General features: G+C 34.7%; 1 protein-coding gene across 1 annotated transcript; it reads right to left on the reverse strand.

The window, feature by feature from the left end:
- Window positions 1–4,500: 4,500 nt before the first annotated feature.
- LOC132561168 (contactin-associated protein-like 2) lies at window positions 4,501–7,772 on the reverse strand. The gene is made up of 4 exons (XM_060225895.1): window positions 7,578–7,772; window positions 6,875–7,024; window positions 5,456–5,615; window positions 4,501–4,739 (listed from the first exon to the last, which is right to left on the reverse strand). The coding sequence occupies exons 1-4, from the start codon at window positions 7,770–7,772 to the stop codon at window positions 4,501–4,503; spliced, it is 744 nt and encodes a 247-aa protein (XP_060081878.1).
- Between the last annotated feature and the right edge of the window lie 5,698 nt (window positions 7,773–13,470).

The following is a 13,470-nucleotide window of genomic DNA, read 5'->3' on the forward strand; positions in this document are numbered from 1 at the left end:
ATCAATTCCCTTGAGTCACAGGATTCTGTTTTGGTAGGAGGAATAATGTTTGGTAGATCGGGATTTATCATTAAATTTGAAAAATTGATTGTGAAGAAATTGAGGAGGAATCCATTAACAGGAGTCACCGGTAATTGATATGAATGAAAACGTTTCTAAAAAGAACTTTTGTAAAAGAATATTTTGTTCAAAGCCTCTTAAAATTGCAAATGCTTGTTATATTTGTGTTCAATTAGAGGCTGATCGTACGTATTTGCTTCATAACGCGAGGCCCATGTGTATCAATGATCACCTGAGCGGATTAAAGATCGGAGAGTAACATTTTTGACCCTTTTGTCCATGAAAGTGGTTCCAGTGACAAACTTTGTAACTCTATGTCCCAGGATGCAAAATGCCAATATTAGCACAATGGACCTTTTAGTTCTGAGAACAAGTCAAATGTTACTATTATTATTATCTTAATCGCCCGTCAAAACCAAAAGGTCATTAGGGCCATGAACTGATGAAACACACATCGATCTAAAAAGGAAATAACATCGAACGAACTAAAAGCTAAAAGATCAATGCTAAAAATCTTAAATGGTTATATTTTCACAAAAGATTAAAATGGTTGGTCATTTTCTATAATGTAGACCAACATCTTTCATCATCTTTCAACATCATCTCAGTCGCCGTGCCAGGATGGATATTGACAATCAGTCTCCTGTACAAAATCTCACCATTATTACTGCTGGGGATATCCTTCTATAAAATGTCCAGAGCAATCGGTTGCATGATGTTTATAGTATTCCCATTGGAAGAATAATGGCACGGCTCCAAGCATTTCTAAAGTCACATTTAGCATCGCACATTACATATCCACATGTTCAAAAGGAGGTTGAAAAGTCAACAGTGTTTCCATTGCCCTCACTGTTTAAAAATAAAGCAAAGCATGATGAATGCCTGGCTCTAATAAATAGCTAGGGGACTGAACTGGTAAAGTTATACACATAAAATATCTGTAAGGCATGGACAACCTTTGACCATTCAATCTCTCCAGAGAAACAGGATGGATGGACAGACATGGTCAAACACTCTTTACAACCCAACCCTCTCCGAACTCATAAAAGATCTTTGGTATCAAAAATTGCAGAAGTCTATATTTCATTTACATTTTACTTTTTATAACATAGTGGTGACATAATGATTCACATATCATTTGATTAGTTATAAAAGTAAATTTATTTTCACATACAAAACCACACTCATAAACAACATTCAGTGAGTAGCAATTAATAAAAAAAGTATGGGTTTACAGATCCTGCCTTATGAATTATGTACAGAAATAAATACGGCTGTCAAGTTAGAGGTTATGTTAAGCTAAACAATTTATTAAAATTATTGCATAACTAATTTGATAATTCTTTTACTATTGGAAGATGTTCCATAAGGTAATTAAGTCTATTTTTATGATATTGATGCATTTCAATTATTTATGAAAACATTATTTAAAACTTAACTTCCCGTTCACACAATAATATTTGGGCAAATAAAAGTTCCAGTAGTCAGAGACCAGCTTACTCGAGTACACCTCAAAGAATAAAAAAGAAATTCCCCAAACACTGTCAGTTTCTCCTGAGAGGAGATTTGATGACCTCCATCCAGTTGTTTGTGAAATGTGGGCAAGTTATATTAGAGGTATAACACACTTCCCAAAAAGATTTCAAGTAGTTGTATCTAAGTAGGAATACGCAGCTTATGACAGTTTTCCATGGTGTATGATATCATATGGAGGAAAACAAATAGCCTATGAGCCATCTGCCTGACTCATCAGCTTGCCAGTTCTTCCTCAAGACATCATTTGTATACGTGTTAATGAAGGTGTGAGAAATGCCTCTAGACATAATATAATTGTTTTAAAAATGTTATACAAACATACAAATCAAAACTATTCTAATAAATTGAAGTATGTGCATTTCGAAGCGTTTGTGATAATTACATCTTGTTTTATTTACAGAAATGCTACAAGGCTCTATACAAGCCAGAGCCCACACCCCTTCCCCCTGCAGTGGCCGAAGGCTTAATGACAGAGCAAGTCTTGGACATTTTCAAGATAGAAGATAGAGTAAGCGATCCTCAACGTTGCCTTTTGGGTAATTATGAAAAAAACACTTCTAGAATAGAAGGACATCATGAACCCTTGAAGGACTTAATTTGCTTTTATACCTATGAAAAGGTTGGGGCTAAAATATCCATCCACAGTGAATGTGTACAAGTGTAACATCTGATTGAAAATCTATGCTACAGGATGCACATGAAGATGCTAAAGAAGATGTGTTATGAAACTACTAAGGATTGTCCTTAACTGCAAACATCCTGTACATTTCGTTTATTCACATTCCCAACTGAGTAAATATATGGTGGAAAATGTTGACTATATGCTGAAAAGTCAACATCTTCTCTCACCTCGTCATCACTGACGCGTCCTACAAGGTTCCTATATAAATATGCATGAATGGGTTCAACAAAATGTAAATGAGCGATCTAGTACAAGAATATTCTGTATGCAACCAGAAAAGTTTGATGAGAACTGCGATATGACTATATCTCGTGTTACTTATAATGGCCACCGCACAAAATAAATTTGTATATGTTGTAAGAATTTCACTTTTATCAACTGAATTATACAAATTGACCAAATTTCTTAAAATACACATTAGTATTATATGTTTAAGAATTGTAAATAAAAACATCATAGAAACCAGCAGGGTAGTAGCTATTAATAACACATTCCAGCTAGACAGGATATTTAGTATCCAGACGATTGAACATAGTTATCATAATATACCTGATAGATACTGATAGCATTTGATGTAAATATGTACACGATACAAAAAAATCAGAAATTTCATAGATACATGTATCATCATAATTATAATCCTTCTCAGATTGTTACTATAGTGATGGACTGATAATAGACCACGATCAAAAAATAATTTATTAAAGAAGTAAAATCAATTGATTGATGCTACAGCTGCGATGACAAGTATTCGCTAGAGTTTTGCAAATACTTCCATATCTCAGAAATGCCTTGTTCAAGTATACTTCTTTATGTGATCATTCAGCGGTAATTCACCACTGTCTTGAAATGCTTTTAACACTGGTATTCAATAAGTAGAAACTACAAATACCTATATCGTAACAGATGTAAGGCTTATAATATTCATTTTAGAAAAAAAAGGTTTTAATACATTCTAATGTAATTTCAATGCAAGAAACAACAAAAAAGTTAAACAGTTAACACACGAAACAAATCTTGAATTAAAATCTATAATATGTATTCAATTCTGCATTGAAACTGAAACTGATTTCCATCACTACTTGTTGATGTACCAGTAAAGAGATATTGGCTGAATTAAGAAACTTTTAACTGCGTGTATCTAATAATTATCTAATATAAGTGGTTACAACAAATTATATCAATAAATTGGTTCATATCGTTTTATATCCAGGTAACTGTTATAAACTTGATAGTCTATATTTGATTTGCGATATATTTCTTTACATAAATTGAATTTTAAATGTAATGGTATTTTTTTCAAAGTTATGTACCAGTTGTAAATATACATATACAGTGAAGTTAAAACGAAGCACATTTCACATATGAAGTTAATTTCAAATTCTAAATCTAAAAATGTTTCATCTAGATATGATAAAAGTACTGAAATACTTTGTAAACTAAATGTACATGAAGCGATTTGTAAAGCAACTTACAGGATTTGACTACTTGGTATAAACGCAAAGAAAAAAGTTGTATCACACAAAATCATTGTTATTCTTTACTTTAACAATTTTAAAACGAGCCATAAGATAGAGATAACTAAAATTGAATGATAACCATCCACTGAACACTGAACATAACTGCTACTGTTGTTCATTACATATCACGTTATTTTATAAATGATCAAGATTATGACTCAGTTTATCTCAATGCAATGGAAACTGCTGCCTGAACAACACTATGTACCATGAACCCATAGACAAACAAGATGGAATTCCTCAAACATGTTGCATCTGACAATAATTCACAATTTCAGCTGAGATGCCGTGAAAGTTTCTAGCAATGTTCTGGTTATCAAACTACTAAATAGCAGTTGCTGATTGGCCCTGTCGTCCTGCTCTTCCAATCCCCTTCATGTATTGTGAGATGCTCCTGGTTGGACAAGTATGGTAAATACGAGATACTCTTTGAGGATCAAAACCCATTCCGGCTATTTAGGAAGGGAAAACCAACAGAAGCCTTGGTTCTCCTTCTTTGCACTCATCTAAAGTTTCAGAAATGCATGTGTTGTTTTAAAGTTAATGTTGACGGATGATGGTAGCAACGGTAGGGCCTAAACTAACCTTGTTTCTTAAGACCAGATGAGTTTAAAATAATATTCCATTAGTATTTGACATAAAACCCACCGATATAAGTCTAAGTTAGAATACGGTTGACGCGATATCAAATAAAAATCAATCTCAATGCATTTTTCTGAAATACCAGACACCATCGAGGTCTACACTGGTATTTGAATATTCAGTTGTCACCTTCAGTAATCTACAGCGGGTCGAGGAGGCGTCAAACAGGAAGCTGTCACAATCCATCTGTCCGAAACACTTCAATCCACAATCTACGTGGTTCGTTGCGTCCGTGTCCAGGAGAACAGGGAAAATGTCGCCGCTTGATCCCAACTTTTTTTCCCATCTGCGGCATGTGTCTGGAAAGTTAATTCAGTCGATTGACTAAATACAAAAACATTAAAAAAATCCAACACATTTCTGTTTTAAACTTATTACTTTTCAGAGGAAACGAACGATAATAATACTTATCCTTTTCTTAATCACAATGGAATTTATTTTCCAATTCAATTAAACTAAATTTCAGATTGTTAATGATTTTGTCAAACATTCCATAATGTCAGTATTTGGTTACATGATGCATATATTGTAAATGGATTTATTTTCTTGGGTTTCGTTTTCCACACTGAAGAGTTAAGTGAACAAGTTTTGACAAATGTCATGTGATATCAGGGCCAAGATAATCTGAAACGGCATTTGAATATGAATTCTGAACAGAAAATAACATTTACAAAATGTAAATGGAAAAGAATATTATTGACTTTGTTTCATTGTTTGCTTGTCTTGTTTTGATAGAGATCAAACGGTCCAATCACTATCATTTTAAGACATACTATAAGTCCTCAAATTATATGTACAACAACCTAAATATATTCTTTTTCATCGTGGTATGATCTGGTTGTCATATAATGTATAACTAATTACTCCATTATATTTTTGCTTTATTGTTGTATTATCAAGTTGTCATTGTCTCATGATTGATTGCCATTGATCCATGTTAACATAAAGGAGTTTATCGTACTTCTGGAGGTTTAGATGGAATTCAGAAGCAGGTATGCTACATTACTAAAATTACCGATTTGACGAAGAATGGATACCGGACATCCTTTTGCCTCCAGCCTCATTGAGGTATGTTTCCTCTGAGAAAGACTTATCACTCTGATGTAGTTGGCAACGACATTTGTCTCCAGTGTATTCGTTACGACTGTGTCATTGTCGAAATTTGCAGGAAATACCTAAATAAAAGTTATGACAACGATATGAATGAAAATGAAGCAATTCTTATGAAATTCAGACATTGTAATAATGGTTTATTTGTCAGGACTGTGATAATATCGAAAAATCGTTAAGCACTTTTAACAAATATTTGTAAGCAAGAGATCACTGGGCCTTAAAAGTAATCTGGTAATCAACTCATTCCAAATCACCTCCTCATAGGGTGTAATCAAAATTGTGTATATAGGAAATGATCGTGAGAGTATCGGGATTCAACTTTCTGAATTAAACCAATTGGACCCAATTTGTTGCGACGTCATCGTAATAATCGGCGTGTTCACCGTGGTTAGGCCTTACGACAATGGAACAATGTTCTGTTTTCAGATGAGTCCAGGTTTTGTCTGCAACACGGTGACGGAAAGCGTAGAGTGTGGAGGCGATGAGGGGAGCGTTTTACGAACTGCTGCGTCGCAGAACGGGACCGCTTTGGCGGCGGAAGTGTAATGGTTTGTGGTGGTATTTGTGGGGGGACTCATACCAGGCTTGTTGTGTTAAATGGCAATTTAACCGGCATTCGATATCGGGACGAAATTTTAAGACCAGTGGTTCTGCCATTTTGGAAACGCCATGGCGTTGGCGCCAATTTTTCAACAGGATAACGCACCAGCGCACACCAGTCACGTCAGCAGAACTTTCTTGCATCAGAATAACGTACAGGTGTTAGATTGGCCATCTAAATCACCTTATTTGTCAACGATTGAGCATGTCTGGGACGTTCTTGGGCGACGCGTGAGAGAACGTCAAAATCAGCAGGAGCTGGCCCAAGCCTTGATCGCTGAATGGAACAACATCTTCCCTCGAATTATCATCCGGTTTACGAGTTCCATGCGACGACGCTGCAATGCTGTTTACTTCGCAAACGGTGGCCATACCCGTTACTAGTGGTGTTACCTTTGAAATTGACCCCAACGTCCTTTAAAGTCGAATAAATCAACTGAACGCAAAGTTTTATAATGAACCATGACTGCATTTTTATCAGAATTGATCAATTACTTTATTCGTTCATGATTGGAAAGGATTTATGAAGGGGTTAATTAATTAATCACAGAATAAAGTACTGTTACCTTTCCTTCTTTGTTTAGTATAGATTATTCAAAATTTTGGCAGAGTGTAGAAAAAAAATCATTACCACGCTATAAACGTATGTACGTCATTCAATATGAAAACATTTGTGAAGTATCAGAGTTACGTCTCTTATACCGTTGAGGTGGTTTTATACCTTTACTTGACCGGTGGTGGAGTTTAGTATGGAATCCCAGGTGATTCCGTCCAAACTGATATTGACCTTGTATGAAGTCACCCATTGACTGTATTCTCCATGTCCAAGAGTCTGTATTGCCTTCACAGCTGAAAGAGTCTTAAAGTGCACCTGTGTTGTAAATATTAAAAAAAATATTAATATACTTACGGTTGATATTATGCGCTAATTTAGAAGGATCAAAATTTTAATCAAAAGCCAAGCATGACTTGTTTTCATTCAGTCCTGACAACAAGCTATCTTATTGTTAGATATCAGCATAATGATCGTAAAGCAGTTTTTTTTTACTTCACGCTCTCAAGTCAGGATTTCATTCAAATCTATCAGGTACATTCTACTGCATGTGTAAGCAATGGCAATGGTTATTATTTATATCTCAGCTGGGTTTTTTTTTTGGCATTGCAAATTTTTATTGGTGTATTTCAAATTTTAAACGAATTAATCGCATAAAATATTAATAATATTTTGCTCCACGACTGTTCCATGTCAACAGTGTGTACAGTCGTGTTAAATGCAGGTGGTGTGGCAGACATGTATGAAAGGCAAATAATAACCCTTTGCCTAATGTTTCATCCGATATACAATTGACAGTTAGAGAAACAGTTTTGTTTCTATCATATAGATTTAAGTATATCATCTGTGTTTGAATTATATATAGTATTACCTGAACATAGTGTCCGTTTCCAAAATGTTCTGGACACCATCCTCGGGCACTGCTGAATCGCACATTTAGTAAAGGACAATCAATATGAGCAGATGATGCCATGAGCGCATCGTCAGTAACACCGTAAGGACCAGTCACCAAATCAAAATCACAGAAATCGCAACCTATGGAAAAAGAGGAAAAAATACGTCCCATCCTCTGAGTTAAGAAAGACCACGTTTGTTATAATAAGGGAAATTAATCTTTTTTTTTTTAATATTATGATTTGTATATACTGATTATGGTTACATCATGACATATACTGCACAGTCTTACCACAACGTTTCTGCTACCATGTGAAACGTCATTCCAAAATACTGATAAAATAAATACTAGTAATGGGTTAATACGGAAATGCAACCGACAAAAGTATAGACAACGTTTTATTAACCATTTAAAATCCAATTTAATGTATTGGTTACGTTCTTCTCAAGGTTATTTTCATTTTCATACAAGGTTTATAAGACCTTCGCATGAATCTCAAGTTCATTTGTGAAGGTGCATTTTTCCTGTTTCGAAAAAGCAACACTCCTTCGTCCACATAGCATGCTCCCAATATCACTTAGAGATGTCGAAAGCTAAACAAAACGAATAACAACACTTTGTCTCTAAGAGTGTAATAGTATGACTTTATGATTTTACTTGAACAAGGTTGATTTAACATGTAACCTGTAATTTAACGACCTGTCTTACTGGTGTCGTCGACGAATGAATATGTGAAAATATGTGATACAAGGTCTATCGACCTGATTCAGCACACCGTGAAACCAATATTGATATTCCTCGGAAACCTGAGATTAACAGAAACTATAATGTCGACATTTAAACACTGCTGATAAACCAATAGTTGGACGGATGCGTTCGTATCATTGTATTGGTATTATATTGCCATTGTATACATTTGTACTTAAAACCAATGAGCCGTAAGGTTCAAGGGAAGATAACGAACGTGTATTGTTCGTCGAGTTATATCAGGTAAGTTGGTCGTTTGGGGTGTTATGGCCACGCATTGGTGAATTACATGCTCATACCCGTTGAGGTTTTTGACACTTCATTGAGAGCGAGTTCATATAATCAATATGTAAATTATCTCATCAGACTTGTCCTCGCAGTTCCTATTTGTTACCGTGGAATGTGAAAGTGGATGGAGGATCATAAAGTGTTTGTTTGGATTCGTATACACTATTCTTGGTCACTCAATGAAAAATGAATAATCCCATAGTTAAGCCCGATGGTACCGTTGCTCGGGTAAACTGTGTTCGTTCTCATCTCAGAAAGTTATATTTCTCACTTGGATTGACTAGGGTATAAATGGCAGTTGTCGTCGATGATGCAGAAAACTCAACTCTTCCGGAAATCCTGGTCTTATCCTTGTACTCTATCAGGAGTATCTGGGTAAATCTTTCTTTTCTACATATTTTGCCTCATTTTTAGTTTGAATCATAATTATGTTGCCATATTGGTATTTTATTGAAGTTTCTTGTGTATAATGATTACATGAAGATAATCACCTTCATCACTTTTATGTCGGCTAGATATAACAAAGAAATACTTCGCTTCGCTGCACACTAGCCACTGTTACAGCGTACCGTTCCATTCCCACACTCTGATGAGTTAAGAGGAGTGAATTATTCATTTCTCTGATTGAGCAAATATTTCTATCAACCTATATCGGTTTGGTATTATTTGTTGTTGGATACAAGGCCTAATCGCCACTTCTGTGTGCTCTGAGGTGATTCTGGTAATGCCGTGGTTCGGGCAGATTGGTATGCCCATATCAGTATAAGCTTTTAGGACTGGTGTAAAATATCCTCATTATTACAAACTGTCCTTATACCATATATTGTTGCACTGCAGGTAGGACGTATGAATTGTATCTACTGTCCTCATGATTGTATGAGGTGATTAAAATTGGGATAATCGGGCTTTCATTTACTTCTAAACGCCCTACATCCTCCTTATGTCTCCCTTGTAACCGCCTTTCTTCACATGTACAATTCGACTCTTTGCAATGATTTGGGTGATGTTCCCCGGTCGACATTCCACAATTTTCAAAAATAGTGGTTATTAATTTCTTCCTAACGTTCAGCATGTTGGTTGTTTAACGGGAGCCTTGTAGTCAGGTAATGACCGGACGGTGTGCCCTACTATGGATTCTTCAGCATTTACTTCACTGTGGTAGCATTATTTTCGCATTCACAAAATGCTTAAATAGCACAAAACACGCAAATCTTCGCACGCAACACACCCTTAGTTTCCGTACATCAGGGAACCGCCGTTCTAAAATATCACAGATTGTTGATAAGACGTTAAACAAGCTAACAATAGGTTTCGTCCCAGAAGAATAGGAACAGGTATTATATTTTTTTTTAGTTAAAGTATTTCAACTATTTGAGAACTAACGAATGGAGGTGAAGTTCACTTATCTATCAACCATAACAAAATTAAATCAACTAAAACAATGTCTTGGACGTTCAGATTAATGCTCACCTCCGGAATATAAGACATAAGTAGGGTGTCAGCAGTTGATAATGTATTTTGTACTCTCATCATTTTATTTTACAATAGATTTATAAAACAAATAAAGAAATTATGCATCTATTAAATATGTACTTGGTTACCTGTGTTCTGTGACATAATTATAGTAAATGTTAACACAGAGAATATAATTTCTACATGTTTTAAAAAAGATTAGCTTGATGCCATTGAGTTGATTATATCCAAAACCTTTACCCGACTAGTCTAAACGAGAAGACCATAATAGGCGTACCAGAGTTCAACACTTAGCGATTCGTTTGTCTTAGAGTGGTACATTAGTGGTACTTTCATAAGTTGTGCATGAACCTTACGGATAGATAGATGCACGGCGATGTGGACATGTATGTTCCATCCTTACAATTGACTGACCCGGTCTGAAAATAATTGAACTCGCACCCGAGTATATGAAACAGAACTATAAAGCATCATATCTGCACAATCAAATGGAGTCTTACTCGAAAACAATGCAGCATCCAAACCACATTTAATTAATGTACTCGCCAAGAAACCGTCCTTAAATGATCCTGATAACTGGATCTTAAAGCAAGTCTACGAATAGAGGGTCGTTCCGAGACATACAGGAAAATAAAGTCACGCGCTACCAGGTATTGTGCCTTTTCGTCAGATATAAAACTTAAAACAAATCATTTAAAAATCGATAGTACAGTTTGTTTTGATGTAAATTTGAACATGGTGCCTGGAGTGGGATATCTTTCATAGTTTACTCCACTATAACAATAAGATACCAGCAGGATGTCTCACTACTTATGCATTTTCATCTTTAAGTGCAATTAAATACATCAAACGTCTACTTCAACATTATACGTAAAATGTAATTAGATATCAAAATAATGGAAACATCAATACATTTTTGAAGCATGACCTTAATGATGAAATTTGAATAATTAATTATTACATATTAAATTATTGTTTAATTCAGATCAACTCCCACGCTAGTAACTTACCACAACATATAGTCAACACATGTAGGAGTCCAATAAATAACACCACACATATCTTCCTCTTCGATTTCAGTGGGAAAAAGTATTGCTTCTGTTTGTACTTTAGATAACGAATATCGGCCATCCTAGTAATGGAATATGTGTTCTAATGATATTCCCGTCACTGAATAGTTGTTTTGTTCCACAAGGTCTATTGACCTAATTCAGCACACAGTGGAAAAATATCGATATTCCACGGAACAATGATATTAAAAGAAACACTTATGTCCACATTGATTTTCAGCTGATAGTTTTGCTAAATCGTTTGCCACTAGAGTCCAAAGTTACCAAAGAGATTAAATAGGACAATAGGAGTGAGAAAAGTGACCAGCATATTAATAAATTTGGCCTATCGAAGTTTTTATAGCTTTGTAGTGACAGTGATCTTATCTTCAAAATCTATATTTGTCAATATATGCATTTCAATTCCTCATGTCTAAGATAAACTCATTCTCAAGCTCCTTTTTACCCCAAGTCCTGTTGAATTGAGGTGTATAAGAACAAAAGCTGCAAATTTATTTGATATTTGATTTCTTTGATGAACGTTGACTTCTTTGATAATAATGCACTTATTGGATAATAAATTTCAACAAATTAAGAGACGTTGTTTGTATTAATCCATCTGTCGCAGATGTCCCACAACTCTACGTATGGCAGATTTCACCTCTCTATGTTATTTGTTTGGATTTACACAATTCCCAGGAAAATGACGGATACCTTACCTGAACCAGTGATCATCAAATCATCAATTTTTCTATAAACAATTTTCTCGCAACTACTGAATATCAGCTATTACATGTAATGATACCCAATTTTCATTAATTGTTTAAATATTTAAATGTACTCTCATTCTTCTCTTTATTTGTAGAAGTGTTCCCAATAATGGTGAATTATCCAACAGCCTGAAAACAGATACCCTAATAAAACACTATTGTCAATGTGTCTGTAGATGATTTCCATTAATAATATTTTGAATATGCATATATTTCTCTTCATTGTCCCTTCATGACCACGTGATTGTACTAAATTAAAGAAGATTAAAAAGATGTGAATTGTGAACCAAGTTGTCCGATCAGAATGATACTTTCTTATCTTATTTATTCATTCATTATTTATTTATTAATACACATTTTCTCCGCTGACAAAATATGGCATATATATTTTTGGCTGTAGTGGAACATGGGTATGTATTGTAAGCTTATGTTCCTCGGAGGACAGATATTTTAAAAGCCAAACCTGTCTGAAAAAGCCACTCAAATGTTCAAAAGGAAGTATTTTTTTACACAAAGGTGATCTTTATATGGCGGTTTAATTAAGTGGATTTTAAAGAAACATGTTTGTTATACGTTGTATACACTGACAAGTGATTATTCAACAAAGATCGAATTTCATCCCATCGATCTATGGTAAAATCCGCACATCATACAATTTTGTACCAGGCAAACACACCAGATTAATCCATTGTTTGGTGCCAAATATTCAATGCAGAAGTATTGACACGTACAAGTATTTGTATTTATATACATCCATGAACAACCTTGTGATCTTTGCATACTTATCAATGTAATTTACATGCTACTAGGAATGTAATTCGCTGAATTCTCAAGTTTAAAAAATCTCCAACAATAGTTTACAAGCAAGACGAGTCAGTATTTGTTATGCCACCATATCGTGAGGAGGGTATTAAAAATGTTCTGCGTGTTAAAGAAAGTTATTGAGTTCTCAAGACCACAAATATGTTGGAAAATTAAGGAATCAGGTCTCTTCTTTGACATTAAGGTCTACCATGTTTTCCTCTTACTGTACAGACAGAGCAATATTGTGAACCTGTATGACTTTGATAATACTCTGCCTTTTAAGATTGTGGAAAAAATGATGGACGGGTATTAATTGCAGCATTTTGTTTTGTAGATTCTATGTTGTGAACAACACTCTTTGAATAATAAATGTGGATGTGAATTTAAAATGGAGTCGTTCACGTCCCCCTGAGACATGTAGATGTGATTTGACAGTTGTATTGTTTTGACAATATGCTTTTGAATATTTAAACTTCTTTCCACGTTAAAATAAATCGACACCAAATGTTTCACATAAAAGGGTACCACAGCTCTTTGACGCCATGCTCAATGTGTCTGTTCCTGAAAATGATATGTTGAAACCAAGTATAATTTTATGTATTGCTGCTCCATACTCAATTAGTATGAAACACAATTACAACATCATTAAATTAGAGCACCAAATCAACAGGGAACCCTTAAATGAACTTTTTAAATTAGAAGAAGAAAATAAAGCCTTAGAAGATATCAGAAAAAGTA

The sequence above is a fragment of the Ylistrum balloti genome, unplaced genomic scaffold (assembly GCF_031769215.1).
Source record: "Ylistrum balloti isolate Yb309-2 unplaced genomic scaffold, AGI_CSIRO_Ybal_v1 Utg371162, whole genome shotgun sequence".
NCBI lineage: Eukaryota > Metazoa > Mollusca > Bivalvia > Pectinida > Pectinidae > Ylistrum > Ylistrum balloti.

Bases quoted from the DNA above. Each gene is read 5' to 3' on its own strand.
- LOC132561168 (XM_060225895.1), bottom strand. From the start codon at position 7,772: ATGGGACGTATTTTTTCCTCTTTTTCCATAGGTTGCGATTTCTGTGAT. The intron at 7,025-7,577 runs GTAATACTATAT...TTTACAACACAG, and splicing joins GAAACGGACACTATGTTCAG to GTGCACTTTAAGACTCTTTC. The intron at 5,616-6,874 runs GTATAAAACCAC...ACTTTTATTTAG, and splicing joins CCACCACCGGTCAAGTAAAG to GTATTTCCTGCAAATTTCGA.